Source organism: Hypanus sabinus (genome assembly GCF_030144855.1).
Source record: "Hypanus sabinus isolate sHypSab1 chromosome X1 unlocalized genomic scaffold, sHypSab1.hap1 SUPER_X1_unloc_11, whole genome shotgun sequence".
Classification (NCBI taxonomy): domain Eukaryota; kingdom Metazoa; phylum Chordata; class Chondrichthyes; order Myliobatiformes; family Dasyatidae; genus Hypanus; species Hypanus sabinus.
In genome coordinates this window covers 70,895-98,810 of record NW_026778959.1, presented here as the reverse complement: position 1 = coordinate 98,810, position 27,916 = coordinate 70,895, and the positions used below count along the sequence as shown (strand labels likewise).

The window sequence follows — 27,916 nt, the reverse complement described above, 5'->3', positions numbered from 1 at the left end:
TGAATGCAGCGCAGGTATGGATGAACGAGGCCTGCATGCACAGTACACACCAATCCCAAGGTCAAGAAGAATTTACATCAGAGCAGAGGCAACAAGAGAACAACTCAATTCAAAATGCCTTTTGCGTCAGCACCTGACAATCTTTTTGAGGTAGCAATTGTGGATATGCATACTGTAAATTAATTCCAAATGCCTCAGCACACAACTTAGAATTAAAAATTTAATGTTCAAAAAAAGGCAATGTCCAATTTCCTTTGGAAATGTGGATAGGTGGAACACTTACTATTTTGATTTTGATACAGAGCCGTGTGTTTGCTTCTACCATTGTTGCTTTGATAATTCAGTTGTAAAAGAGTGATACTGACAGAGGATGAGTTAGCCAGGAATGACTGAGGAGGGTATATTACAATTGCCTTCAAGGCTCTGAAAGTCCTACCCCACAAAAGCTGGTGGCTATTAGCAAAGGTGGGTTTGGGGTCTGGGCTGTAAGTCCTCAGCGTTCAACTAGAACAATGTATGGTGGCATCAGCAGAACCTCACTCCAGTACAACTCAGCATCAGGGGCTAGGCAGGAAGGTTGGAGGGTCTTGCAAAGATTGTTGACTGGAGCCAAGGGACCTGTCGTTTAACTATCGATCCATTTTCCAGCCAGTTCATCCTACCTTTATCACCTTCCCCACTCTGCTGTCTGCTTCAAACCTTACAAAAGACCGGATCCTAACAACACCAGAGTGTGGGCAAAAGCAGAGGCAGCCATTTTGTTAGTGGATCGTCAAAAGGATTATGGAAGACCACCAGACTCGGAGAAAACCATAATCTCACGGTGTCTGGAGTCTTTTTGTAAAGTTTTGTACCTTCGGGCACACATGGGGGATTGCAAAACGATCAGGATTTAGGATCAACATGCATAAAATGTTGGAGGAGCTTAATAGGTCAGGCAACATCTAAGGAAATTAATAAACAGTTGACATTTCAGGCAGAAACCCTTCAACAGGACCAAAATGTTGACGTTTTATTCCCCTCGGTAGATGCTGCCTGACCTGCTGAGTTCTTCCAGAATTTTGTGTGTGTTGCTCTGAATTTCCAGCATCTGCAGATTCTCTTCTGTTTATGATCAACAGTTTGACACTCATTAACCGGGTGATTTGAACATTGCCTTTGTAACAAAAATCACTGTTGAAAAATCTGATTTGAATGCAAAATCAATTTTAAACTGGCCCATCTGTTGGACTATGGTCAACTTTTAGTATCATGGGTTGAGCTCAGGTGCCCTCTGAAAGTTCAACCAGCCAGGCAACCTGCCAATGACATTTTGAAAAAAAATATCTGCTCTGGGTAAACTCCTCCTGTACTTTCAGTTCAAATTGAAGTATTAATCTCAGTTAAACACAGTCCTGCCATAGAAGCTGTGGTCTGCCTACTCTGATCTCTCAACCTTCCTCTTTCAAATGAATCTCAATGTGGTATATGGTGACATATACATACCTTGATAATAAATTTACTTTGAAGCGCTCAAAACTGTGGCATTCTGAAGAATCGTTTCACCTTTTCCCTAAATTTCTTTCCAACCGCATCCCCCCCCCCCCCCAAAAACGTTCTTCACCTCCAGCCACTTGGTGATGCTGTGAGATTTGCTTCAGATGTTAAAAATCCTAGTCCTAACTTTGCCTGTGTTGAATAAGGCTGCGTCTCTGGTGGTTTTAAACAAATCTGTAGAACAGAAGGGTTTGTCAAGTGAGAGTTGTTGGTACAGTGGGTTAAATGACAGGGTTTCCAGCTTTAAGAGAAATGCTGCTCTAGTCAATGAAAGCAATATAGTGAGATATGGCCGACAGTTTAAAATGTCTTCTGCACCGCATGGCGTTTTCTCAGAAACTCTGTTCCACTAATCTCCATTTGAATAAAAATAAAGGTTGGAGCCAGGGTCCATTATTACTCATTACCTCAGTAAGCAAAAGTTTAGACTCCATTACAAACTCTTTTTCCTCCTTCTGCCCACCATGTGGAATTCAAAAAAAGCCTTCTCTCCTTTTGGAATCTACGGCTTTCCTGTCCTGTTGAGTTACAGAGGCTCCATCCGAATAACCAGTCTGATTCTAAACTCTAAACAAAGCAGGGAACCAATCAGATTGGCATTCATTCTATCCCATGCAGCTGCCGGGATTAGGCCATTTGGCCCATCGAGTCTGCTCTGCCATTCCATCATGGCTGACCAATTTCCCTCTCAGCCCTGTCTTCTCTCCATAACACTTCATGCCCTGACTAATCAAGAACTAACTATACTCAGTGACTTGGCTTCCACAGCCGCCTGTAGCAACCAGTTCCACAGATTCACTATCCTCTGGCTTAAGAAATTCCTCCTCATCTCCGTTCTACATAGATGTCCCTCCATTCTGAGTCTGTGCTCTCTGGTCCTAGACTCCCCCACTTTAGGAAACATCCTCTCCACATCCACTCTATCTGTGTCCTCTGGTTCTAGAATCCCCCACTGTAGGAAACATCCTCTCCACATCCACTCTATCTGTGTCCTCTGGTCCTAGACTCCCCCACTGTAGGAAACATCCTCTCCATATCCACTCTATCTGCGTCCTCTGGTCCTAGACTCCCCCACTATAGGAAACATCCTCTCCACATCCACTCTATCTGCGTCCTCTGGTCCTAGACTCTCCCGCTATAGGAAACATCCTCTCCACATCGACTCTATCTGTGTCCTCTGGTTCTAGAATCCCCCACTATAGGAAACATCCTCTCCACATCCACTCTATCTGTGTCCTCTGGTCCTAGACTCCCCCACTGTAGGAAACATCCTCTCCACATCCACTCTTATCGAGGCCTTTCAATATTTGATAGGTTTCAGTGACATTCCCCCCTCGTTCCGTGAGTATAGGACCAGAGCCATCAAACCGATAAGACTCAAAAGATGTGTTGAATGTTTGGTAAGGCCAGCAAAGAAGAATATGCCTGATGTGTTCCTATCAGCAAGACGATGGAAACGGGCAAAGCTCTGGGAGATGTTCAAGCCCTCACTACTTCCTGCAGTAAAGGCACTTGGTCCTCCCTGTTGGAATTGAACGGTCGCCAGTGCCACGGTTTGGAAATTGACTTAAAGACAGATAGCAGAGAGTGGTGTTAATTGGTCCTCCCAAGGAGCTGTGAGCATTGATTTGTGAGTACATATTAATGATCACACATGGGCGTGCAAAGAAAAATTTTCCAAACTCAGAAATGCCACTATAGTTAGATATGTGATAACCTCTGAAGAAAACTCTGCATAGACAACAATCAACTTAAATTTAATCAAATGTAATCTTTTTCTCAGGATTGAAGTGTCTAATAGCATAAGGGGTACTTTCAAAAGAGATGTGAGGGGCAAGTATTTTACACAGAGAATGGTGGCAGAGGCAGATATGTATATATGTACTTTTAAGAAAGGCACATGAATGTGAGAAAAATGGACATTGTGTAGGCAGAGGGGATTAGTTAAATTTACTGAATGTGTAGGAATGCAGGGTCTGGGTGTAAATTTACTAATCTCAGTCTGAGTAAAGCATAAAGAAAAATGGGGAAGATATCAGGGAGTGGATAACCACAGAGATATTTTCCCAGGACAGAAATAGCCAAGACGAGGAACATAAGTGTAAGGTGATTGTGGGAAAGTATAGGGGGGAAGTCAGAGGTAGTTTTTTACACAGAGAGTGGTGGGTGCATGGAACACCCTGCCGGGGTGGTGGTAGAGGCAGATACATTAGGGACATTAAAGAAACTCTTAGATAGGCACATGGATCTTAGAAACATGTAGGAGGGAAGAGTAAGATTGACCTTAGGGTAGGTTATAAGGATGGCACAACATCACAGGCCAAAGGGCCTGTACTGTTCAGTATATTTAATCTGTTCAAAGTCCCTCCATTACAACTGGATATTGTGACCACCTCTATCAGGAAGATTACTAAGGTCTTGGGGAGGATGTAGAAAAATATTACTGAAATGGTTGCAGGGGTGAGGGATTCAGCTTTGAGGTTAGAAGGTTAGAAGTTTTTTTTTGTGAGAAGCTGGTTGTTTTACCAGGAGTGAAGGTGGCTGAGAGGAGATTTGGAGGGAGTTGCTCGAGATCATAAATGATTGGGCTTGTGTGCACAGAATGCCCAATAATAATAATATCATTATTTCTTTTGTGACTGTGTGCTTTTCTGTTATCATAACTGTATGTGCTGCATGTGATTCTGTGTGCTGTTGATCCTGGAGGAACACCATTTCATTTAGCTATATACATGTCTGTAGTTGAATGATGATTAAACTTCAACTTGCTGCTCTTCCCATTAGCAAATGGTTCAAGGATCAAAGGGCAGAGGTCTAAAATTTCAGGAAACTTGTCCTGTGAGTTTTGAGGAAAAGCCTTTTCCATCCAGTAAATGTTTTGAGATATTGATTTGGTGAATCTTCAGAAGGCTATAGAGGATGAGAATGGGACTGGGATAATTTCACTACTGGGAGCCAACATAAATTCGATGAGCTGAATGCCATTTCGCACAGCGATTCAATGTTGTACATAGTACTAAACCTTCAGAATGCATTCGAGGTTTGAAATTTGTAACAGACACCCACCATGAAAATAAACCAACCTACTAGGATGTTTTCAACTGAGATTGCTAAAAAATGTTCATTATTTCCATGGAGAAGTCTCCTAATTTGTTTGTTTTTTAAGAAAGTTGGGTAACCCAAGCCAACAAGGACAGAGCCAGGTATGCAAGCAGACTGTGTCTATGGCAGGACTATCATTACACTGCAAAGGTCATTGCCAGCACTGTAGCTTCCAGATATAAAAAAAGGCTCAAATAGGTGTTAACGAGATGATGCTTGCTGTCGGATCCAAAACAAAACTAAATAAAAACTGGCCGAAGTCTGAATAGGTTGTTTCATGCTCTAAGTGATTAAATGGAAGGGGTGTATAGAGGCTGAAATGGGCTTTGCATGATGCAGTCACTCCCAGAATCTAGCTCTGAAATTTCCTTTTATTAAAAGCAGTGGCACGTGTAACAAACTTGGATTTCCTCAGAGATTTGCAAGGAGTAAACTGAAACATGTTTAAAGATTAAACGTATTGTGGGTACAGGCACGAGTGAAGACATTTCTGAGTGCGTGTGTTCGCGCAGATGTCCACAAGTGTATACACCATAATGTACACACTTGTGTGTGTGTTTACATGCATGTGTATGATGTGTGTGTGTGTGTGGCTTGCAGATGTTTATGTGTTTGTGGTATTATTTTATTCTTGTCCTTGAACTGACAACATTCAATTGAAGTGGAGGTGGGGGGATGAACAGGGTTCAATGTCATGATTTCAATAGCAGACAGGTTGGACGAGAATGAGGTGGGTGATTACAACTCAAGAAAGCAATATAGAAAGGAGTTAAAATGATCTTTTCTGATGACCTGATTTAGCTCTGCTACCCGGGAGCACCTCACATAAAGTGGAAATGAGGCGGAAGTGATTACGCGGCTGCCAGCCCAGCCAGTGAACTGTGAATCCTCCTTCGGTTGTCCCCTGGGCGGGGCATTTCTGTTGAGCTTTCACCGCCAAGAAGCAAAACAGCAAATAGCTCATCTCCAAGTCAAGGTAGGGTACCAATTTGTTCAAAGAAGCTCAATGCACTTGCTACATATGGAAAACAGGCTTTGAAATTGTGTTAGAAATGAAGAGGAGTATGTATATGTGAGCGTCTCTCCCAAGTCTGTGTATGTGTATGTATAATATATGTATATGATGTGAACAAACACAAGATGCAAGAAATCCAGCATCCATACACACATCGTGTGTTACCACAGATGTGTCAGTGTGTGTGCGCGTGCATTTGTTAGGAGGGTATTGAAACTTAGTGTAAGGAGTGAGGGGTGTTTATCAATGAAAGGCCAATATGTAATGAAATAGTTTTACACCCCCCGCTCCCCCCATCCACTCAAGATATTGTGTCCTGTGGAGGCCCGGCCCAAAGAGCAATTACACCCATGTGACCAACTTCCCTACTATGGCTTCGGACTGTGGGAAGAAACCCACGCGGGCACTCGGAGAACGTACAAACTCCTTACAGACAGTGGCGGGAGTCGAACCCGGATCGCTGGTGCTGTAATAGCGTTACGCTGACCGCTACACTACTGTGCCACACCATTTTCTTTACAGGTCATTACAACAAGTGGTTAGAGGTCAAGGGATAATTAGAACAGGGAAAACAAAAGTGATATAGACCGCATGACACAGCTATACGTTCTGGGCACTTCCACTATTAATATTTATTTAATTTTTTTTACTAATATTAGATAAAGTGTGGAACAGGTCTCTCTGGCCTCCCAGCAACCCCGATTTAACCCTAGCCTAATCACAGGATCATTTCCAATGACCAATTCACCAACCGATATCCAGAGCACCCGGAGGAAACCCACGTGGTCACGGGGAGAAGGTACAAGCTCCTTACAGACAGCGGCAGGAATTGAACTCTGATGTCCCGAGCTGTCATAGCGTCACACTAACCAGTACACTACTGCGGTGCCCCAGTATGGACAATGGAAAATGTATGTTAATGGTTATAGAACATTAAAGATACATTGACTATTTATAATTAAAGGCCAGTGTAGCAGTGCTGATAATTCTGCTGTGGACAGTCCCAAGCCTGGCTCTGAAAGGAGGAGGGCTGGGCATGAGGCTCGCAATCCCATCTTGTGAAAACACAGAGCGACAGAAGTGTAAAACTGAAGCTCCGAAGACCTCATCTTCGGAAGATGGGTTACACCAGGCTCTAAGCAAAACGAAGTATAGTAACATTGATGTGGCCTTATGATGTTGTGTTACTGCAGGAAATCCAAGCCTCTTACACAGTGCCGACTTAAAAATCATTAGATGTGATTTAAAAAATTTTAAAAATAGAATCCAGTATGTGATGTGTAACTGCATCAACACAACTGCTTTTAAATACTTAAAATGTTCCCGATGTGGCACCTCAGATTGGAGGCAATTGCTGTAATTTTTTTTTTAGTTTTTTTTACATATTTTAACACTTCCACCAACTAGAAGCAGGGAAGACTAACAGTTCCCTGGCTGCTGTGTGTAACTCAGCAAATCTTACTCTTTTATTAAAAAAATAAAATATTCAAGACTACCAGCTCTATAAGAATATAAAATACCAGCAAGCAAAAACGAAATAAACATTGAGGTACCAAGTGCCTGAGGTAGCTAGTAAACAGCACAGTGTTGCTTTGAGTCAACACCAATATCATATTTCCTTCGGTGTTCTTTAGCAGTGTTATCATTCTTTATCTCTCTTTCTCTCTCAATTTGCTTTTCATATCTCATTTAATTTAAGAAAAAAACCCATAAATCTTTCCTGGAGAAAAGTGACTTTTTTGCCTCTTTCTTGGTGATTATAATCCACCTCATGTGTGGGACTCTTTATTTTCATTCCACTTTCTTTACTGATGTTTTGGGAGGGGAGGGGACAAGGAAACAAGAAATAATATACTTTTAAAAATTCAAAACTGATTTGTGTCCCACACTGTGAGGTTGCGATCGCAATCTTTGGCAGGAGACGACAGCACTTTGGGCGATGCCTGTGTGGGAACAAACAGCCACCCAAATTAAAATTGTTCGTTAAGTTCTTCATTCAAGAAAGCAGAATAAATTTTAAGCTAATACCACACATGGTTGGCATTATCTCATCAATCATCACAGTTCATTTAATATTTGGCAAGAATACATACTTTTCTAGAGTTTTAACACTGTGGAAGGCTGAATCCAATGCAAAGTAATAATCAAGAATTACTTCATCTCAGTTAAGTTATACGTGGTCCTCAGTGCCTCTTGACTCTCTTTCATGGCTTCCAGTGAAGAGGTTGTTGGAAGAAGCGAAAGAAGGCAATACACTGATTGGTAGAATGTATTGTGCAATGCATTGATTGGTGCAATGTATCAACTGGTACACTATTTAGAGCAACGAGGCATGCTTTCCATTGGTGCACAGTATCGAATGGTCACCTTATTGTTTGGCCCGCGGTCTCAATGGGTACATTATACCAATCAGCAATTCTCAAACTCTTGAGTTGTTGAGCGATCATTGTACTTGGAAAGTATTCATAAGCATTGCATGTTTTGAACACATTTTGAAGTTTTCATTGAGGTGAAAAATTCATCTTGTAAATAAAATCATGGTATTTTAGGGTTTCCTTGTGTTTGGATTAAATCAGTGACAGCTCATCGCTGCTGCTACTGAAGTCTAACAGCCCTAGACCAGGGGCTCCCAACCTGGGGTCCACAGACCCCTCAGTAAATGGTAGGGGGTCTATAGCATGAAAAGGTTGGGAACCCCCGCCCTAAGCTTACAGGACACGACTGGTTCAAACTATCCACACTCACTCTCTAACCCAGTAAATTAAGGAGAGATGTTACCATTATGGACAACCTCAAATATTTATTGTATTTTATTTATTTAGAGATACAGTGAGGAGCATTTCCTTCCAGCCCAACGAGCCGCCCTGCGCAGCGACCCACAGACAATTTACAATGACCAATTAACCTGCTAACTGCTGCGTCTTTGGACTGAGGGAGGAAACCCACATGGGGGACTTGATAGAGGTATTTAAAATAATGAGGGGGATAGATAGAGTTGACGTGGATAGGCTTTTTCCATTGAGAGTAGGGGAGATTCAAACAAGAGGACATGATTTGAGAGTTAGGGGGCAGAAGTTTAAGGGTAACATAAGGGGGAATTTCTTTACTCAGAGAGTGGTAGCTGTGTGGAACGAGCTTCCAGTAGAAGTGGTAGAGGCAGGTTCGGTATTGTTATTTAAAGTAAAATTGGATAGGTATATGGACAGGAAAGGAATGGAGGGTTATGGGCTGAGTGCGGCCCAGTGGGACTAGGTGAGAGTAAGTGTTGGCACGGACGAGAAGGGCCTGTTTCCGTGCTGTGATTGTTATATGGTCACGGAGAACATACGAGCTCCTTACAGATGGTGCTGGAATTGAACTTCCAACCTTGATGCCCCGAGACGTAATAGTGTTGCACTAACTGCTACACTACCTTGCTGCCAGATATCCAGCTGTTGGCACCAAGTTGAAAGAAAATCGAAACAGCAACATGGGTGAAAGGTGAAAAGTTTAAGGGGAGCATGAGGGAAAACTTCTTCACTCAGAGGGTTGTGAGAGTGTGGAACGAGTGGTGCATGGGAGCTCGATTTCAACGTTTAAGAGAAGTTTGGAAAGGTACATGGATGGTAGCTGTATGGAGAGCTATGGTCTAGTTGCAGGTCAATGGAATAGGCAGTTTAAATGGTTCAGCATGGACTAGATGGGCTGAAGGACCTGTTTCTGTGCCGTACTTTTCTATAACTCCATGGAATTTTATTCCTTGCATTCGGGTGTTTCTGCACTGTTCCCTGGGGATCGCTGTTAACTCTCGTCTGCCTCCTCCTTTTCCTCTACGTTACACTCCGAACACGAGATTCTGCTGCACACAAACAAAATGCTGGAAGGTGGAGGGGGGGGGGGGGGAGGAAAGAAGCCAGAATCTCTAAATAAAACTTTTAAAAATCTATGGAGAGAAAGAAACGGTCGATGATTTGGGCAGAGACCCTTCACCAGTCTTGATGAAATGTCGACTGTTTACTCATTTTCAGAGATGCTGCCTGACCTGTTGAGTTCCTCCAGCGTTTTATGTGTGAACAGTTCCCCAACTCCAGGTCAGGGGCTCCAACCTGGGCTCCATAGAGACCTTGCTTAATGGCATTAGTCCGTGGCATAAAGCAGATCGGGAAACCCTGCCCTAAGGGTGTTTTTAATCCATTTTTATCTCTTGTTTAGATTCTACAAAACACATTAGAATGCTACTCTGCATAAAGTCACTCAAGTTAATTCAACATTGGGTCTCTTAATTCTAGTTTCTAGAATGATTAATTGCACAGGAGGCTGAGGGGAGATCTGAGAGAGGTTTATAAGATTATGAGAGGCACAGATAGAGTGGACAGAGAGTATCTGTTTCCCAGGGTTGAAATGTCTGATACCAGAGGGCATGCATTGAAGGTGAGAGGGGTAGGTTCAAAGGAGATGTGAGGGGCAAATTGTTTTTACACAGAGTGCTGGGTGCCTGGAATAAGCTGCCTGGGCTGGTGGTAGAGGCAGATACCTTTGGGACTTTTAAGAGATGTTTAGATAGGTACATGAACGTGAGGAAAATGGAAAGATATGGATGTTGTGAAGGAGGAAAAGATCAGTTACACTAACTTAACTGTTTCAGCACAACATTGTGGGCTGAAGGGCCTGTTTCTGTTCTATGTTCTGTGAGGGACTTTGCTAGGAGGAAGTGAATGCATGTTTAGGGGGGGTCTGTGAGCTAAGGTTGTGGGTAGTTGATGGGTCTGATACTTGGTAAAGAAATCAAATGCAAAAAGATAAAGTGTTAGAAGAACTAAAGAGGTTGGGGAGTCTCTGCAAAAGAAGGAATTTGACTTAATGTTTCCAGCTGAAGACTCATCGTCAGAACCAAAGAATGGTGAGATGTTAGCTCCAGTTCCCACTCTGCAGATGCCAACTGACCTGCATTTTGTACATTCCATCTGCAATTTTCAGAGACACCAACATTCTCAATGGAAAACTTCAATCTGGGAGAATGAAGAACCATCTATATTTTGCTCATCACAATTCCACCTTTGGGTCTAATTTAACGTAGCAGAAGGTTGTATCCTGACTCTCCACACGCCTTAGCCAATCTTACAGCTAGAATCTGAATTTCTCTGCATCTGCACCCCCTCTCCATTCCCAGCCTGAGTCAACTTTGAAACTGCTCCTACATCTGCGCTTGGGCAAGAGGGTACAAAGGTGGTAGGTTTTAGAAGAGGCCAAGGAGGTTGAAGGGACTTCAATAAAAGCAGAAACTACACATGGCAGAGTCCCAACTGTAGTAATTCTTCTGCTAACCAGCAGCAACGACAGACTGCGGGATTTCTAATGCAGGTGTCCCTCTACAACTGCCACTTCTCTAATCTCCCAATGTCTAATGATCACGTTTGACCCAGGCCCCGCAAAAAGAATGAGCATCTCCACTCTAGATTTACAGTTAAATATTTTCTTCTGAGAGTTTCAAATAATTTGCAATAGTCCTTGTAATCTTATCTACTTAGCCTTCCACTGTGTTAAAGGTGAACAAACAGTTGATCTGAACGCAGCCACACTTTGGCCTGGCATCTGTCTTCATTGTTGGCAGGTATCTTGTCGTTCTCTGGCCTTCATTTCCTTCGGGGCTGGGACTGGCTGTTCTGTTGCTGTTTGACTTGGGCCAATATTTCCCTGATCTTCCTCTGTGCGAGCTGAGAGCAAAAACAGGTGACCTTCAGTAATTCAAAGTGGAAGTAAATTTATTATCAAACTACGTGTATACCACATTGAGATTCATTTTCCTACAAGCATTTACAGGAAAATAAATAAATACAATAGAATTTATCAAAAACTAGACATATATAAGACTGACAAACAACCAATGTGCAAAAGAAGACAAATTGTGAAAAAGTATATATTAGGTAATGAGTTGTAGAGTTCTTGAAAAAATATATATGCACACGCAGTGGTACACCTGGACACCTGCCTCGTTAATGCAAATATCTGATCGGCCAATCATGTGGCAGCAACTCAATGCATAAAGCACGCAGACATGGTCAAGAGGTTCAGTTGTTGTTCAGACCAAGCATCAGAATGGGGAAGAAATGTGATCTAAGTGATTTTGATTGTGGAAAGATTGCTGGTGTCAGAGGAAATTATAGGCCGATTAGTCTGACCTCAGTGGTTGGGAAGATTTTGGAGTCGATTCTTAAGGATGAGGTCTCAAAGTACATGATAAAATAGGCCATAGTCAGCATTGTTTCCTTAAGGCAACATCTTGCCTGACAAGTCTGTTGGAATTCTTTGAAGAAATAGTAAGCAGGATAGACAAAGGAGAATGGTTTATTTGCAGATTGAGTCTTTGGTGAGGAAGGCAAATGTGATGTTGACATTCACTTAGACAGGACTAGAATATAAAAACAAGGATGGAATGATGAAGCTTTATAATGCACTGGCGAGCCAGTTTTCAGCCCCTTATCTAAGAAAGAATGTGCTGACATTGGAGAGGGTTCAAAGGAGGTTCATGAAAATAACCCTGGGATTGAAAGGAATGTCTGATGGCTCTGGGCCTGTACTCCCTGGAATTCAGAAGAATGAGAGGGTGATCTCATTGAAACCTATCAAATGTTGAAAGGCCTCGACAGAGTAGATTCGGAGGGGATGTTTCCTTTGGTTGGGGTATCTAAGATCAGTGGACACCATAAGACCACAAGATATAGGAGCAGAATTAGGCTGCCTGCTCCACCATTTCATCATGGCTGATCCAATTTTCCTCTCAGCCCCAGTCTCCTGCCTTCTCCCCATATCCCTTCATGCCCTGAACAATCAAGAATTTATCAACCTCTGTCTTAAATATACACAAAGACTTGGCCGCCACAGATGCCTGTGGCAAAGAATTCCAGATTCAGTATCCTCTGGCTAAAGAAATCTCCATTCTAAAAGCACATCATTCTATTCTGAGGCTCAACACACTTTAAATTAATTTTTGTTTTGGATGTTACATCATTATGTGCCGGTCACCAGAATTGAACTCTGAACTCTGATGCTGTAAAATTGTCATGCTAATCTCTACGGAGAACATGGCTGATCTTACTGTAACTTCTGCATTCCCACTTACACCTGGCCCCCTCCGGTGCACAGGGTCACCAGTAAACTTAGCCAGCTCCATCACAGGCACAGCCCACCGCCCTGGATGTCTTCTTAAGCTTTTGTGTCTTCTGTCCATTGGGAGAGGGGGAGGAGAGAGAATGAGCAAGGTGGCAGGGGGCCTTGATAATGCTGGCTGCAGTGGGATGTGCAGACGGAGGAGACTGGACGCTGGTTTCCAAGCAAATGATGCATTTCACTGTGTGTTTCAATGTACCGCTGATGATCACGAGGTTAATTCCTGGGATGTCCGGACTGTCTTACGCAGAGAGGTTAGAGAGACTGGGCTTGTACACGCTGGAATTAAGGAGATTGAGAGGGGATCTGATTGAAACATATAAGATTATTAAGGGATTGGACAAGATAGAGGCAGGAAATATGTTCCAGATGCTGAGAGAGTCCAGTACCAGAGGGTATGGTTTGAGAATAAGGGGTAGGTCATTTAGGACAGAGTTAAGGAAAAACTTCTTCTCCCAGAGAGTTGTGGGGGTCTGGAATGCACTGCCTCGGAAGGTAGTGGAGGCCAATTCTCTGGATGCTTTCAGGAAGGAGCTAGGTAGGTATCTTATGGATAGGGGAATCAAGGGATATGGGGACAAGGCAGGAACCGGGTATTGATAGTAGATGATCAGCCATGATCTCAAAATGGCGGTGCAGGCTCGAAGGGCCGAATGGTCTACTTCTGCACCTATTGTCTATTGTCTAATGATGAATACATCTGAATGTATTATGGTCCCCCCCTCCCCCATCTTGATAATGGCTGACGTCACCCGTCTTGTAAAGACACGGCCCAGAAGAAGGAAATGACAAACCATTACTGTGGAAAAATTTGCCAAGAACAATCATGGTCATGGGAGGATTGTGATCACTTACGTCATATGACATGGCACATAATGATGATGTCATATGACAACGCATATTGATGATGACAGTGATGGTATAGTTACAGGAGGCAGACAAATCAAGTGCAAAGATTCTGGCGAGGTAGATTGAGAGATCAAGATCTCATCTTTAGCATTTGAGACTTCTAGCAGGAGAGAAGTTGTCCTTGACCCGGCTGAGCAGGTGCTACACCTTGCCCGAGGGTGACCTGCAGGCTAGCGGTGGGAAAGAGCACCTTACACCTCCTTTGGCAGAGTGCATCTCCATCCCACCACACAGTCCTACACATCATTACAATAAATTTTCCAGTGAACTGAATAAGATTAAAGGGATACAAAAGATTCTGCAGATGCTGGAAATTCAGGGCAACACACACACACACAAAATGCTGGAGGAGCTCAGAAGGCCAGGCAGTATTTACAGACAGAACAGTCGATGTTTTAGTCAAAGAAGGGTCTTGGCCCAAAATGCCGATTGTCCATTTCCCTACCTGACCTCAGCATTTTGCATGTGTTGCTGAAGTTTAAAGAGAGTGTGGTAACGAGGTGCCAGTGAGTCTACAGCGAAGGCAGCATTGGAGTTACATTCATAAGAAACTTGGTGTTATATGAAGTCATGCTTGAGCCGGATAGACTATAGTCACTCAAAAGCACAGAGTTAAGCAGGTTTTCCCAATCACACTCTAACCAATAGGAAAGATTGAAAGAGCACACAGAAATTTTACTGCCGGGGCTCGAGGACCGGAGCTACAGGGTAAGGTTAAATCAATTAGGACTGGAGCATATTTCCTGCTTCCTGGGAGCTTAGCAGAATGAGGGGAGATTTGATAGAGGGATTGGAGAGACGTAAGCCGCTCCTTCCCTCCGCGGGCCAGGGTCACGTGGAACCGTGGGAGGTCAATCGAGGTCACGTGTAGCCGTGGGAGCAGCTGGCAGACGGTCGTACGAGCAGCCGGTGCAGATCACAAGTCCTGGTGATGTGACACTGACACCAGACAGACAATCTCTGAAGAGTATTGATAATGGCTGGGGTCACCCGTCTTGTAAAGACACTGCCCAGAAGAAGGCAATGGCAGACCACTTCTGTAGGAAAACTTGCCAAGAACAATCATGGTCGTGGGAAGACCATGATCGTCCACGTCACAAACGAACAAACAAATCGGTATTTAGCTCAGCGATAACTTTATAAACTTTGAGGTCAACTAGTTTCTCTGATAAGAAGAGTTCACGTGAAGTCCAGTCACTGAAAACTTATCACCCTGTGTTATTAGGACTGCCTCGGTGCAGTGATCACAATTGTTTTGGATGAGGTACAGAATCAGGAAGAAGCCAGTTGAGTATCTGAACCTTCACTGGCTCTCCCTCGGCTTCGCTCTGATGTCTCGTCTGCTCCGTTGTCCCGGCCAGTTCAAAGACTCAAAGTACATTGATTATGTAGTAGACATTCGCAATGAAACACCATGCAATACCCATTGCGCAAAAAAAAAAGAACAAATCGTGCAAATGACAAAAATGGAGCAAAAAAAAAACCCCCACAGAAAATAAAACCTGAAACCACATTGGAACAATCTAGAAACGCTGAGTTTCACTGCCACCACATCAGGCTGCGGACATCCCAGACCAGAGACGGCCTGGCCCTGGCCCTGGCACCGGCGAAGTTTGGGCGAGGGGGTAGTCTAGGAGGTGTTACCTGACTGGCGTAGAAGTGACCGATGATCTTCACAACCACTTGGTCATTCTCATCGGGTACCTGGTCTCGGGGAACCACCACCTCTGCACTCGATAGATTCTGCAACTCGTTCACCTGCAACACAGAAGCACAGTGACCCTCGTGCTGGCACCAGAGCTTGAGGTCAGGGGTGAAAGTGGGTCGGGGCGGCACTGTCCATAGCAGACAGCGCAACTCTTTACAGCACCGGTGACCCGGGTTCAATTCCCACCACTGTCTGTACGTTCACCCTGTAACCACATGGCTTTTTCCTGCCGTACGGGCTAGGGTTAGTGAGCTCTGGGCATGCTATGTTGGTGTGAAAAGCTCCAATTTGCCAACAGTTCTGCAACAGATGCTATCTCACTGGCTCTTCACTCAACCCTGGAACATCCGATGCTCTGTCGATTACAGCTCGGCATTTAACACCATCATCCCGTCAAAACTAATCAGGAAACTCCAAGACCTAGGCCTCAATACCCCCATTTGCATTGGATCCTGGATTTCCTCTCTTGTAAGCCTCAGTCAGTTCAGATTGGCAAAAACATCTCCTCCACAATCTCCATCAGCACACGTGCACCACAGGGATGTGTACAGTCCCCTGCTCTACTCGCTTTACACCTATGACTGTGTGGCTAAGCATAGCTCCAATACCACGTACAAGTTTGCTGTGGTGGGCTGTAAAAAAGGGGGTGATGAATCAGCATACAGGAGGGAGAGTGAAAACTTGTCTGAGTGGTGTCATAACAGCAACCTCTCACTCAATGTCAGTAAGACCAAGGAACTAAGGAGAGGGAGACCAGAGGTCCATGAGCCAGTAGTCGTCAGAAGATCAGAGGTGGAGGGGGTCAGTAACTTTCGATTCCTGAGTGTCACTATCTCAGAGGACCTGTATAAATATTATTGAGAAGAAAACATGACATCTCCTCTACTTCCTCAGGAGATTGTGGAGGTTCAGTATATCATCAAAAACCATGGCAAACTTCTATAGATGTGTGGTGGGAAGTGTGTTGACAGTCTGCATTACGGCCTGGTATGGGAACACCTTTGAGAGGAAAATCCTACAAAAGATAGTGGATTCAGTTCCGTACATCATGGGTAAAACCCTCCCAACCAATGAGCACATCTACATGAAACTCGGTCATAGAAAAGCAGCATCCATCATCAAAGGCCCTCACCACCCAGGCCATGCTGTCTTCTCACTGCTACCATCAGGTGGAAGGTACAGGAAAACATATAGACATAGAAACAGAAAACCTACAGCACAATACAGGCCTTTCGGCCCACAAAGCTGTGCCAAACATGTCCTTATCTGAGAAATTACCCAGGGGTACCCATAGCCTCTATTTTTCTGAGCTCCATATTCCTGTCCAGGAGTCTCTTAAAAGACCCTATCGTATCCGCCTCCACCACCATTGCCGGCCCATTCCACGCACTCACCACTCTCTGCGGAAAAAACTTACCCCTGACATCTCCTCTGTACCTACTTCCAAGCACCTTTAAACTGTGCCCTCTCGTGAGAGCCATTTCAGCCCTGGGAAAAAGCCTCTGACTATCCACACGATCAATGCCTCTCATCATCTTGTACATCTCTGTCAGGTCACCTCTCATCCTCCGTCGCTCCAAGGAGAAAAGGCCAAGTTCACTCAACCTATTCTCGTAAGGCATGCTCCCCAATCCAGGCAACATCCTTGTAAATCTCCTTTGCACCCTTTCTATGGTTTCCACATCCTTCCTGTAGTGAGGCGACCAGAACTGAGCACAGTACTCCAAGTGAGGTCTGACCAGGGTCCTATATAGCTGTAACATTACCTCTCGGCTCCTAAACTCAATCCCACGGTTGATGAAGGCCAATACACCGTACGCCTTCTTAACCACAGAGTCAACCTGCGCAGCAGCTTTGAGTGTCCTGTGGACTCGGACCCCAAGATCACTCTGATCCCTCTGAGCTTCAGGACTTGCATCACCAGGTCCAAGAACAGTTACTACCCCTCAACCATCAGGTTCTTGAACAAAAGGGGATAGCTACACTCACTTAAGGACTCTGTTACCTTGTTTCCCATGGTAGGGGATTCTAGGACAAGAGGTCACAACTTCAGGATTGAAGGACGTCCATGTAAAACAGAGATGTGAAGAAATTACTTTAGTCAGAGGGTGGTAAATCTGTGGAATTTGTTGCCACGAGAGGCTGTGGAGGCCAAGTCATTGGGTGCATTTAAGGCAGAGATAGACAGGTTCTTGATTAGCCAGGGTATCAAAGGGTCTGGGGAGAAGACAGGGGAGTGGGGGTAACTTGAAGAATTGGATCAGCCCATGATTGAATGGCGGAGCAGACTCGATGGGCTGAATGGCCTACTTCTGCTCTTATATCTTATGGTTATTTCATGCTTGTTACTTATTGTTATTTATTTAAATCTGCACTTGCACAGTTTGTTTACAGTTTACAGTTACTGTTCTAGAGACTTGCTCAGTGTGCCCGCAGAGAAAAGATCTCAGGGCTGTATGTGGTGACATGTATGTACTCTGATAGTAAATTTTATTTTGAACTTTGAATTTGAAGCATGGCCATACTTCCAGGCTGTCCCGACCACACCCTTGGTCTGTGTTGGTCATTGACACGAACTCTATGTTTCAGTACTTCAGTGTCCCGCTGATCTTCAATCTGACCGTTTCTTTCCCTCTCCCAGTGAGATGGTCTATGTGCCTGGGAACATGGTTCCCTTCCAACTTGCCCACCATCTGGACTTGAATACACATTACTATCACCGTTCCTTCAGCCCAAGAACACCCTGGGCGGGGGCCCACCCAGGTTCAAGAAGACCCTTCTCGCTGGCGGTTAAAGATGCTGGCCTGGCCAGAGACACACAGACCCAGGAGTTTTCAGTTTTTCAATGCACACAAAGTTCAGCAAGTCAGGCAGCATCTGTGGAGCTGAATAGAGACTTGACAACTGGGCCGAGACCCTTCGTCAACACAAAATGGTTTCATTTTACTCTGAAACACAAGAGGGATTCAGGCTATATTAGTTCTTTTTCTTTGTGACTGTATGCTTTCCTGGAATTGTAGCCATGTGCACCTTGGCCCCAGAGTGATGCTGTTTCAATTGCCGGTATTCATGATGATTAAACTTGAGCTTGAACTTACAGTTTTCCCTCCTTTGCCGATCACCCTTCCAGCTGCTGATGCAGCAACTTTGATGTGTGTCTCTAGTTTCACTTCTTCCTTGGGTCCAAAGAAATTCTCCTCCTTCAGCTTCCCATGGATCCGCCCCTGGACCTTTGGGTGGAAATCAAAGGTACATTTAATTTCAGAGAAATGTATACAATATACACCCTGAAATGCTTTTTCTTCACAACCATCCATGAAAACAGAGGAGAGCCCCACAGAATGAATGAGAGTTAAACGTTAGAACCCCAAAGCGCCCCCAGCTCCCCCTCCCACGTGTAAGCGGCAGCGAGCAACGATTCCCCCCTCCCCACCTCTGGCATAAAAAACCACCGACACCCCCCACCGAGCACTCAAGCGTGCAGCAAAGCAACAATGAAGACACAGACTTGCAGTCACCCCAAAGACTACTCGTTTACCCAGTATTCGACATAATAAGGGAGAAAGGAATGCCTCCATTTCACAGTGACAGCGGGAGACGTAACAAGCGACTTGCTGTTAAAAGTCTCTTGTGTCACTTTTTCCGAGCTCTGTGCCCAAAGAACTCGGGTTTCTGGGCACACAGACGAAGGTTTTCTGGCTCCCACGGCATGTCGGTTGTCGGGACACTGACCTTTGATCCGCCATCGAGACTGAGGCGAGTGTGTGAGTGTGAGAGCGCTAGAGAAAGAGAGAGAGTGTGAAAGGGAGAGAGACAGTGAGAGTGAGAAAAGCGGGAGAGCGAGAGAGAAAGGAAGAGAGTATATGTGAGAGAGAGAGAGATAAAGGTTGGAGGGATCTTCAGCAAATGAGAGTTGGAAAAAGGAAGTGGTGTGCCACAGGGAACAGTGCTGGGTCCATTGTTATTTGTCATCTGAATCAATGATCTGGATGATAATGTGGCAAATTGGATCAGCAAATTTGCTGATGATACAAAGATTGGAGGTGTAGTGGACAGTGAGGAAGGTTTTCAAAGCTTGCAGAGGGATTTGGACCAGCTGGAAAAATGAGCTGACAAATGGCAGATGGAGTTTAATGCAGACAAGTGTGAGGTATTGCACTTTGGAAGGACAAACCAAGGTAGAACATACAAGGTAAATGGTGGGACACTGAGGAGTGCAGTAGAACAGAGGGATCTGGGAGTACAGATACATAATTCCCTAAAAGTGGCGTCACTGGTAGATAAGGTTGTAAAGAGAGCTTTTGGTACATTGGCCTTTATAAATCAAAGTATTGAGTGTAAGAGTTGGAATGTAATGGTGAGGTTGTATAAGACATTGGTGTGACTGAATTTGGAGTATTGTGTGCAGTTTTGGTCACCGAATTACTGGAAGGATATTAATAAGGTTGAAAGAGTGCAGAGAAGGTTTACAAGGATGTTGCTCTGAGAAACTGAGTTACAGAGAAAGGTTGAATAGGTTAGGACTCTATTCCCTGGAGCGTAGAAGAATGAGGGGTGATTTGATAGAGGTATATAAAATTATGATGGGTACAGATAGAGTGAATGCAAGCAGGCTTTTTCCACTGAGGCCAGGGGAGAAAAAAACCAGAGGACATGGGTTAAGGGTGAAGGGGGAAAAGTTTAAAGGGAACATTGGGGGGGGGGCTTCTTCACACAGAGAGTGGTGGGAGTGTGGAATGAGCTGCCAGATGAAGTGGTAAATGCTTTTAGTATTTAAGAAAAACTTGGACAGGTCCATGGATGAGAGGTGTATGAAGGGATATGGTCTAGATGCAGGTCAGTGGTACTAGGCAGAAAAATGGTTCGGCACAGCCAAGAAGGGCCAAAAGGCCTGTTTCTGTGCTGTAATGTTCTTTGGTTCTGTGGTTCTGAGCGAGAGAGAGAGAGAGGAGAAAAAGGTAGTAAGAGAACAGAGAATGAGAATGAGGTAAGAGGAGGTTACGAAGGAGAGAGTGGAACAGGCTCGGGATGAAGTGACCACGCATTAAACACATACATCAGTCCAGTGGAGGAGAGGGACATTGGGCCCATTGCCCTGTACTAGCACATTGAAAAACACGTGACCTTCTGAGGTAATTGTCCATTATCTCATTAAAAAACTCCTAAACCTTGCCTTCAAATCATCCCATCACTTCAACCCAACTGGCCTGGGTTGGGAACAGTCAGCTTAAAGAACAGACAACTGAGTCTCAGAACAAAGACAGGTAATTGTACAGCACAGTACAAACCCTTTAGCCAACGATACTGTGCCGACCTTGGGGTCCTGGGGATACAGGGGCCCACGGACCCCTTGCTGAAACGTATTGATCCATGGGATGTAGAGGTGTTGAGAACCTTTCCCTCCTTCACTTACCTTTCATCCGCGCGCCTGTACAGTGTCTGTACACCCGCTCGTTACTGCAAATGGCTAATCATGTGGCAGAGCTCAATGCACAGTCAGGAGGTTCAGTTATTGTTCAGGCCAAACCTCAGAATGGGGAAGAAACGTGATCTAAGTTATTTCGACCATGAAATGATTGTTGGTGCCAGATGGGGTCTTGAGAATCTCAGAAACTGCTGATCTCCTGGGATTTACATGCACAACAATCTCTATAGTGGACAGAGAATGGTGTAAAAACAAAAAAAAGCCAGTGAGTGGCAGTACTGTGGGTGAAATGTCTTGTTAATGAGAGATGTCAGAGGAGAATGGCCAGATCGGTTCGAGCTGACAGGAAGGTGACAGTAACTCAGATAACCACACGTTACAACAGTGGTGTGCAGACGAACGTCTCTGAACGCATAACATGTCGAATATGGAAATGTATGGGCTATGGCAGCAGAAGACCACATCGCATTCCTCTCCTGTACCTAGTGAAGTGGCTGCATACTTGGCAAGAACAGAGCATCTGTAAGTTAGCTCCCAGCCCGCAAGTGTAATCTTCCCTCCCTCTCCAGGTGGCTTTTACCTTAAACTGGGCCTCAGGGAGCCCCGTGATGATCACCATGCGCTGTTTTGTGTCCGGGCTTTCCGCAGGAGCAATCTGCAAGAGGAACGTTGGAACATTACACCTGCTGCGAGGAGGGAACGAGAGTGTGTCTCCAACAACGTAATCACACACACTCACCCACACGATTCTGCAGATGCTGGAATCCGGAGTCGGGTGTTGGGCAGGCCTCTTCCAACTCTCCCCTTCCTGCTGCTCACCGCGTCCCCTCCCATGCACCAGCCTTCCCCCTCACTTGCCCCCCAACCTTCTTCCCCCTTACTCTCCAGCGCTGAGGAAGCATCTCGGCTCGAAATGTCGATTGTTTATTCCCCTCCATAGATGGAGCCTGACCTGCTGAGTTTCCCCTGTGTGAGTTCATCAAGATTTCCAGCATCTGCAGAATCTTTTGTGTTTACTTTATTCATCCCAAAGGAAATGACAGTGTCACAGTTGCATTACAAGTGCACAGATATCAATATTAGTAGAGAAGTAGAAAGAATAAAAAATAAGTTACCACGAGCACTCTGACAGGAGGGGGGGGGGGGCATCACTTCCCTGGCTACAGGTTGACTCATTATGGAGCCTAATGTCCGAGGGTAAGAGTGAACTCATTTCGTGCTCTTTGGAGCAGCGCAGTTGTCTCAGTCTGTTACTGAAAGTGCTCCCCTGTTCAGCCGAGGTGGCACGCAGAGGGTGAGGAACATTGTCCAGAATTGCCCGGGTTTTCCGGAGGGTCCTTTGTTCTACCACGGCCCCCAGTGTGTCCAGTTTGACTCCTGTAACAGAGCCGGCCTCTCTAATCAGTTTATTGAGCCTGTTGGCGTCACCCACGTTGATGCCATTGCCCCAGCTCACCACCGCACAGGAGATTGTCCTGGTGACAACAGACTGGTAGAACGTGTTAAGGAGAGGCCTGCACCCTCCGAAGGACCTCAGTCTCCTCGGGAAGTAGAGGCAACTCTGGCCCTTCTTGTACACGGCCTCTGTGTTGGGGCTCCACTCGACTCTGTCATCCAGGTGCACCACCCCCCCCAGGTACCTGTAGGTCCTCACCACATCCACGTCCTCACCGTCGATAGTAACAGGGAGCAGTCTTCCTAAAGTCCATCACCATCTCCTCTGTGTTGGGGCTCCACTCGAGTCTGTCATCCAGGTGCCCCCCCCCCCAGGTACCTGTAGGTCCTCACCACATCCACGTCCTCACCGTCGATAGTAACAGGGAACAGTCTTCCTAAAGTCCATCACCGTCTCCTCTGTGTTGGGGCTCCACTCGAGTCTGTAATCCAGGTGCCCCCCCCCCCCCAGGTACCTGTAGGTCCTCACCACATCCACGTCCTCACCGTCGATAGTAACAGGGAGCAGTCTTCCTAAAGTCCATCACCGTCCCCTCTGTGTTGGGGCTCCACTCGAGTCTGTAATCCAGGTGCCCACCCCCCCAGATACCTGTAGGTCCTCACCACATCCACGTCCTCACCGTCGATAGTAACAGGGAGCAGTCTTCCTAAAGTCCATCACCGTCCCCTCTGTGTTGGGGCTCCACTCGAGTCTGTAATCCAGGTGCCCCCCCCCCCCCCCAGGTGCCTGTAGGTCCTCACCACATCCACGTCCTCACCGTCGATAGTAACAGGGAGCAGTCTTCCTAAAGTCCATCACCGTCTCCTCTGTGTTGGGGCTCCACTCGAGTCTGTCGTCCAGGTGCCCCCCCCCCACCCCAGGTACCTGTAGGTCCTCACCACATCCACGTCCTCACCGTCGATAGTAACAGGGAACAGTCTTCCTAAAGTCCATCACCGTCTCCTCTGTCTTACTGATGCTGAGCTGCGGATGATTCAGCTCACACCGTTTGACAAAGTCCTCCCCCAGGGCCCTGTATCCACCTCCCGTCACACACTCAGCTACTGTTGAGTCATCAGGGAATTTCTGCAGATGACATGACTCAGTGGTGTACCTGAAGTCCGAGGTATAGGGGGTGCACAGGAAGGGAGCCAGCTCAGTCCCCTGTGGGGCCCCAGTGCGGCTCATGGCCGTGTCTGACACACAGCTCTGAAGCCAGACAGACTGTGGCCTGCCAGTCAGGTAGCCCATTATCCAGGATACAATGGAAGTGCTAATCTGCATTGAACGGAACTTTTCCCTCAGCAATGAGGGCTGTATGGTATTGAAGGCACTTGAGAAATTAAAAAAACATTATCCTCACATGCTGCCCTGGTTATCCAAATGAGAGTAGGCTCTGTTCAGCAGGTAGGTAACAGCAACGTCAACTCCAATGTGCTCCTGGGAGGCAAACTGCAGGAGATCGAGGGCTAATCAGACCAGGGGTTGGAGGTGAGCCAGGACCAGCCCCTCTAGGGTCTTTATGATGTGTGAGGTCAGGGCCACTGGACGGTAATCATTCAAGACTTTTGGTCGACTCTTCTTGGGAACTGGGACCACACTTGATTTCCACACAGTCGGGACCATTTCCAAGCTGAGATTCAGATTAAAAATGCGCTGGAGAACTCCACACAGCTGCTCAGCACACTCCTTCGGGACCTTGGGGTTCACACCATCTTTGCCATCTCCGAGTTGCCGTATCCACAAATTTTACCAAGTGGGTATGGCCAGATTTCAATTCAGAGCAGGGATCCTGGGAATGTCCACCCCTCTGTCTAGTGGGAGACATGGATCAACACCCTGGCTCAGAGCAGGCTCTGCTGAGGTGCTTTTACGCAACAGGCCACCAGGGGGAGAGCAAGGACCGTGGGATCTTCACCTGCTGAGCGAGTTGAGCAAGGAACCAGATGCCAGCAAGGAGCAGAATCTCAATGAACTGATGGAAGATCATGAGAGTGTGGTGGTGGGGGGCAGATAGGTCATGAATACGTGAGACTCTGCAGATGCTGGAAATCCAGAGTAACACACATAAAATTCTGGAGGAACTCAGCGGGCCAGGCAGCAGGAGGAATAAAGGGTCAACATTTTGAGATGAGACCCTTTGTTTTTTGTGTGCAACTCTGATGCAACCTCTAAGTGCTTTGCAAAGCCCTCCAGGTTTGCACGGCTCATTTCCAGGCTGTGCATCAAATAAGCCTTCACAGGGGTATCTCTATATTTACAGGTGCAGTCTTTTGTCTTCTTAAGCCCTTTTATTTCAATTCACTTAAGAATTTTTGATAACTTTCTCAATAATAGAAACAGGCTCATCAAGAGACCTTTGACACAACCAAGGTCATTCATGGTCACTCTGCCATCTGAGGAAAACCTATATGTGTACCGTGGAGAACATTCTAACAGGGTGCCTGATTAACTAGTTGGTTGGGGGCCACATCACACAATCAGAAAAAGATAGAGGTAAAATCAGCTGTCTCCATCATGGGAGCATCTTCCCAGCATCCAGGACACCTTTGATAGGCCTGAAGATGGTGAGGCATCCATCATAAGGAGCCCCACCACCCAGGACTAATTTAAAGGTAATTTTTTATCATTGAAGTATGTATCAGTGCCTATGAAAAGTATTCACCTCCCTTCTCGCCTTTTAGTTGCACTTTAACCCACCCTATTTATATATGGTCATCCAGTAAGGAGTGGGGTCATGGAGAGATGAGGATGTCAATAGACAATAGACAATAGGTGCAGAAGTAGACCATTCGGCCCTTCGAGCCTGCACCGCCATTTTGAGATCATGGCTGATCATCTACTATCAATACCCGGTTCCTGCCTTGTCCCCATATCCCTTGATTCCCCTATCCATAAGATACCTATCTAGCTCCTTCTTTAAAGCATCCAGAGAATTGGTCTCCACCACCTTTCGAGGCAGTGCATTCCAGACCCCCACAACTCTCTGGGAGAAGAAGTCTTTCCTTAACTCTGTCCTAAATGACCTACCCCTTATTCTCAAACCATGTCCTCTGGTACTGGACTCTCCCAGCATCTGGAACTTATTTCCTGCCTCTATCTTGTTCAATCCCTTAATAATCTTATATGTTTCAATCAGATCCCCTCTCAATCTCCTTAATTCCAGCGTGTACAAGCCCAGTCTCTCTAACCTCTCTGCGTAAGACAGTCCAGACATCCCAGGAATTAACCTCGTGAATCTACGCTGCACCTCCTCTACAGCCAGGATGTCCTTCCTTAACCCTGGAGACCAAAACTGTACACAATACTCCAGGTGTGGTCTCACCAGGGCTCTGTACAAATGCAAAAGGATTTCCTTGCTCTTGTACTCAATTCCCTTTGTAACAAAGGTCAACATTCCATTAGCCTTCTTCACTGCCTGCTGCACTTGCTCATTCACCTTCAGTGACTGATGAACAAGGACTCCGAGATCTCTTTGTATTTCTCCCTTACCCAACTCTACACCGTTCAGATAATAATCTGCCTTCCTGTTCTTACTCCCAAAGTGGATAACCTCACACTTATTCACATTAAACGTCATCTGCCAAGTATCTGCCCACTCACCCAGCCTATCCAAGTCACCCTGAATTCTCCTAACATCCTCATCACATGTCACTGCCACCCAGCTTAGTATCATCAGCAAATTTGCTGATGTTATTCTCAGTGCCTTCATCTAAATTGTAAACAGCTGTGGTCCCAATACCGAACCCTGTGGTACCCCACTAGTCACCACCTGCCATTCCGAGAAACACCCATTCACCACTACCCTTTGCTTTCTATCTGCCAACCAGTTTTCTATCCATGTCAATGTCTTCCCCCCGATGCCCTGAGCTCTGATTTTACCCACCAATCTCCTATGTGGGACCTTATCAAATGCCTTCTGAAAATCGAGGTACACTACATCCACTCGATCTCCCTTGTCTAACTTCCTGGTTACATCCTCGAAAAACTCCAACAGATTAGTCAAGCATGATTTACCCTTGGTAAATCCATGCTGGCTCAGCCCAATCCTATCACTGCTATCTAGATATGCCACTATTTCATCCTTAATAATGGACTCTAGCATCTTCCCCACCACCGATGTCAGACTGACAGGTCGATAGTTCTCTGTTTTCTCCCTCCCTCCTTTTTTAAAAAGTGGGATAACATTAGCCATTCTCCAATCCTCAGGAACTGATCCTGAATCTAAGGAACATTGGAAAATGATTACCAATGCATCCCCAATTTCCAGGGTCACCTCCTTTAGTACCCTAAGATGCAGACCATTTGGACCTGGGGATTTGTCAGCCTTCAGTCCCATCAGTCTTCTCATCATTGTTTCCTTCCTAATGTCAGTCTGTTTCATTTCCTCTGTTACCCTATATCCTTGGCCCATCCATACATCTGGGAGATTGCTTGTGTCTTCCTTAGTGAAAACAGATCTAAAGTATTCATTAAATTCTTCTGCCATTTCTCTGTTTCCCGTAACAATTTCACCCAATTCATTCTTCAAGGGCCCAACATTGTTCTTAACTATCTTCTTTCTCTTCACATACCTAAAAAAGCTTTTGCTATCCTCCTTTATATTCCTGGCTAGCTTGTGTTCGTACCTCATTTTTTCTCCCCATATTGTCTTTTTAGTTTTCTGTTGTTCCTTAAAAACTTCCCAATCATCTGTCCTCCCACTCACCTTAGCTCTGTCATACTTCCTTTTTTTTAATGCTATGCAATCTCTGACTTCCTTTGTCAACCACTGTGGCCCCTTTCCCCCCTTTGAATCCTTCCTTCTCTGGGGGATGAACTGATTTTGCACCTTGTGCATTAATCCCAAGAATACCTGCCATTGCTGTTCCACTGTCTTTTCTGCTAGGCTATCCGTCCAGTCAACTTTGGCCAGCTCCTCCCTCATGGCTCCATAGTTCCCCTGTTCAACTGCAACACTGACACCTCCGAGCTGCCCTTATCCTTCTCAAATTGCAGATAAAAATTTATCATATTATGATCACTACCTCCTAATGGCTCCTTTACTGCAAGATCGTTTATCAAATCCTGTTCATTACATAACACTAATCCAGAATAGTCTTGTCACTGGTCGGCTCTCGTACAAGCTGTTCCAAGAATGCATCCCGTAGGCACTCTACAAACTCCCTATCCTGGGGTCCAGCACAAACCTGATTCTCCCAGTTCACCTGCATGTTGAAATCCCCCATAACTACTGCGACATTACCTTTGCCACATGCCAATGTTAACTCCCTATACAACTTGCACCCAATATCCGTGCTACTGTTTGGTGGCCTGTAGACAACACCCATTAGGGTCCTTTTGCCCTTACTGTTCCTCAGTTCTATCCACACAGACTCTACTTCTCCTGATCCTATGTCCTCCCTTGCAAAGGACTGAATCTCATTCCTCACCAGCAGGGCCACCCCACCCCCTCTGTCCACATTTCTGTCCCTACGGTAGCACGTATACCCTTGTACATTCATTTCCCAGGTCTGATCCCCCTGCAGCCATGTCTCCGTTATCCCAACAACATCATATTTACCCATTCGCACCTGAGCTTCAAGATAATCTGCCTTATTTCTGACACTTCGTGCATTCAGATATAGAATTTTTAGCCCA

The 27,916-nt window shown here is 45.5% G+C and overlaps 1 protein-coding gene across 1 annotated transcript in view; it reads right to left on the bottom strand.

Moving 5' to 3' along the window:
- Nucleotides 1-9,540: 9,540 nt before the first annotated feature.
- LOC132385581 (insulin-like growth factor 2 mRNA-binding protein 1) overlaps nt 9,541-27,916 on the bottom strand; it is a gene marked incomplete at its 5' end in the record, with an annotated part of 38,817 nt that continues 20,441 nt past the window's right edge. The window contains 4 exons of the mRNA XM_059957746.1: nt 9,541-11,346; nt 15,353-15,466; nt 18,515-18,646; nt 21,422-21,496. Coding sequence (XP_059813729.1) covers nt 11,266-11,346; nt 15,353-15,466; nt 18,515-18,646; nt 21,422-21,496 — 402 coding nt within the window. The remainder of the gene's footprint in view (nt 11,347-15,352; nt 15,467-18,514; nt 18,647-21,421; nt 21,497-27,916) is intronic.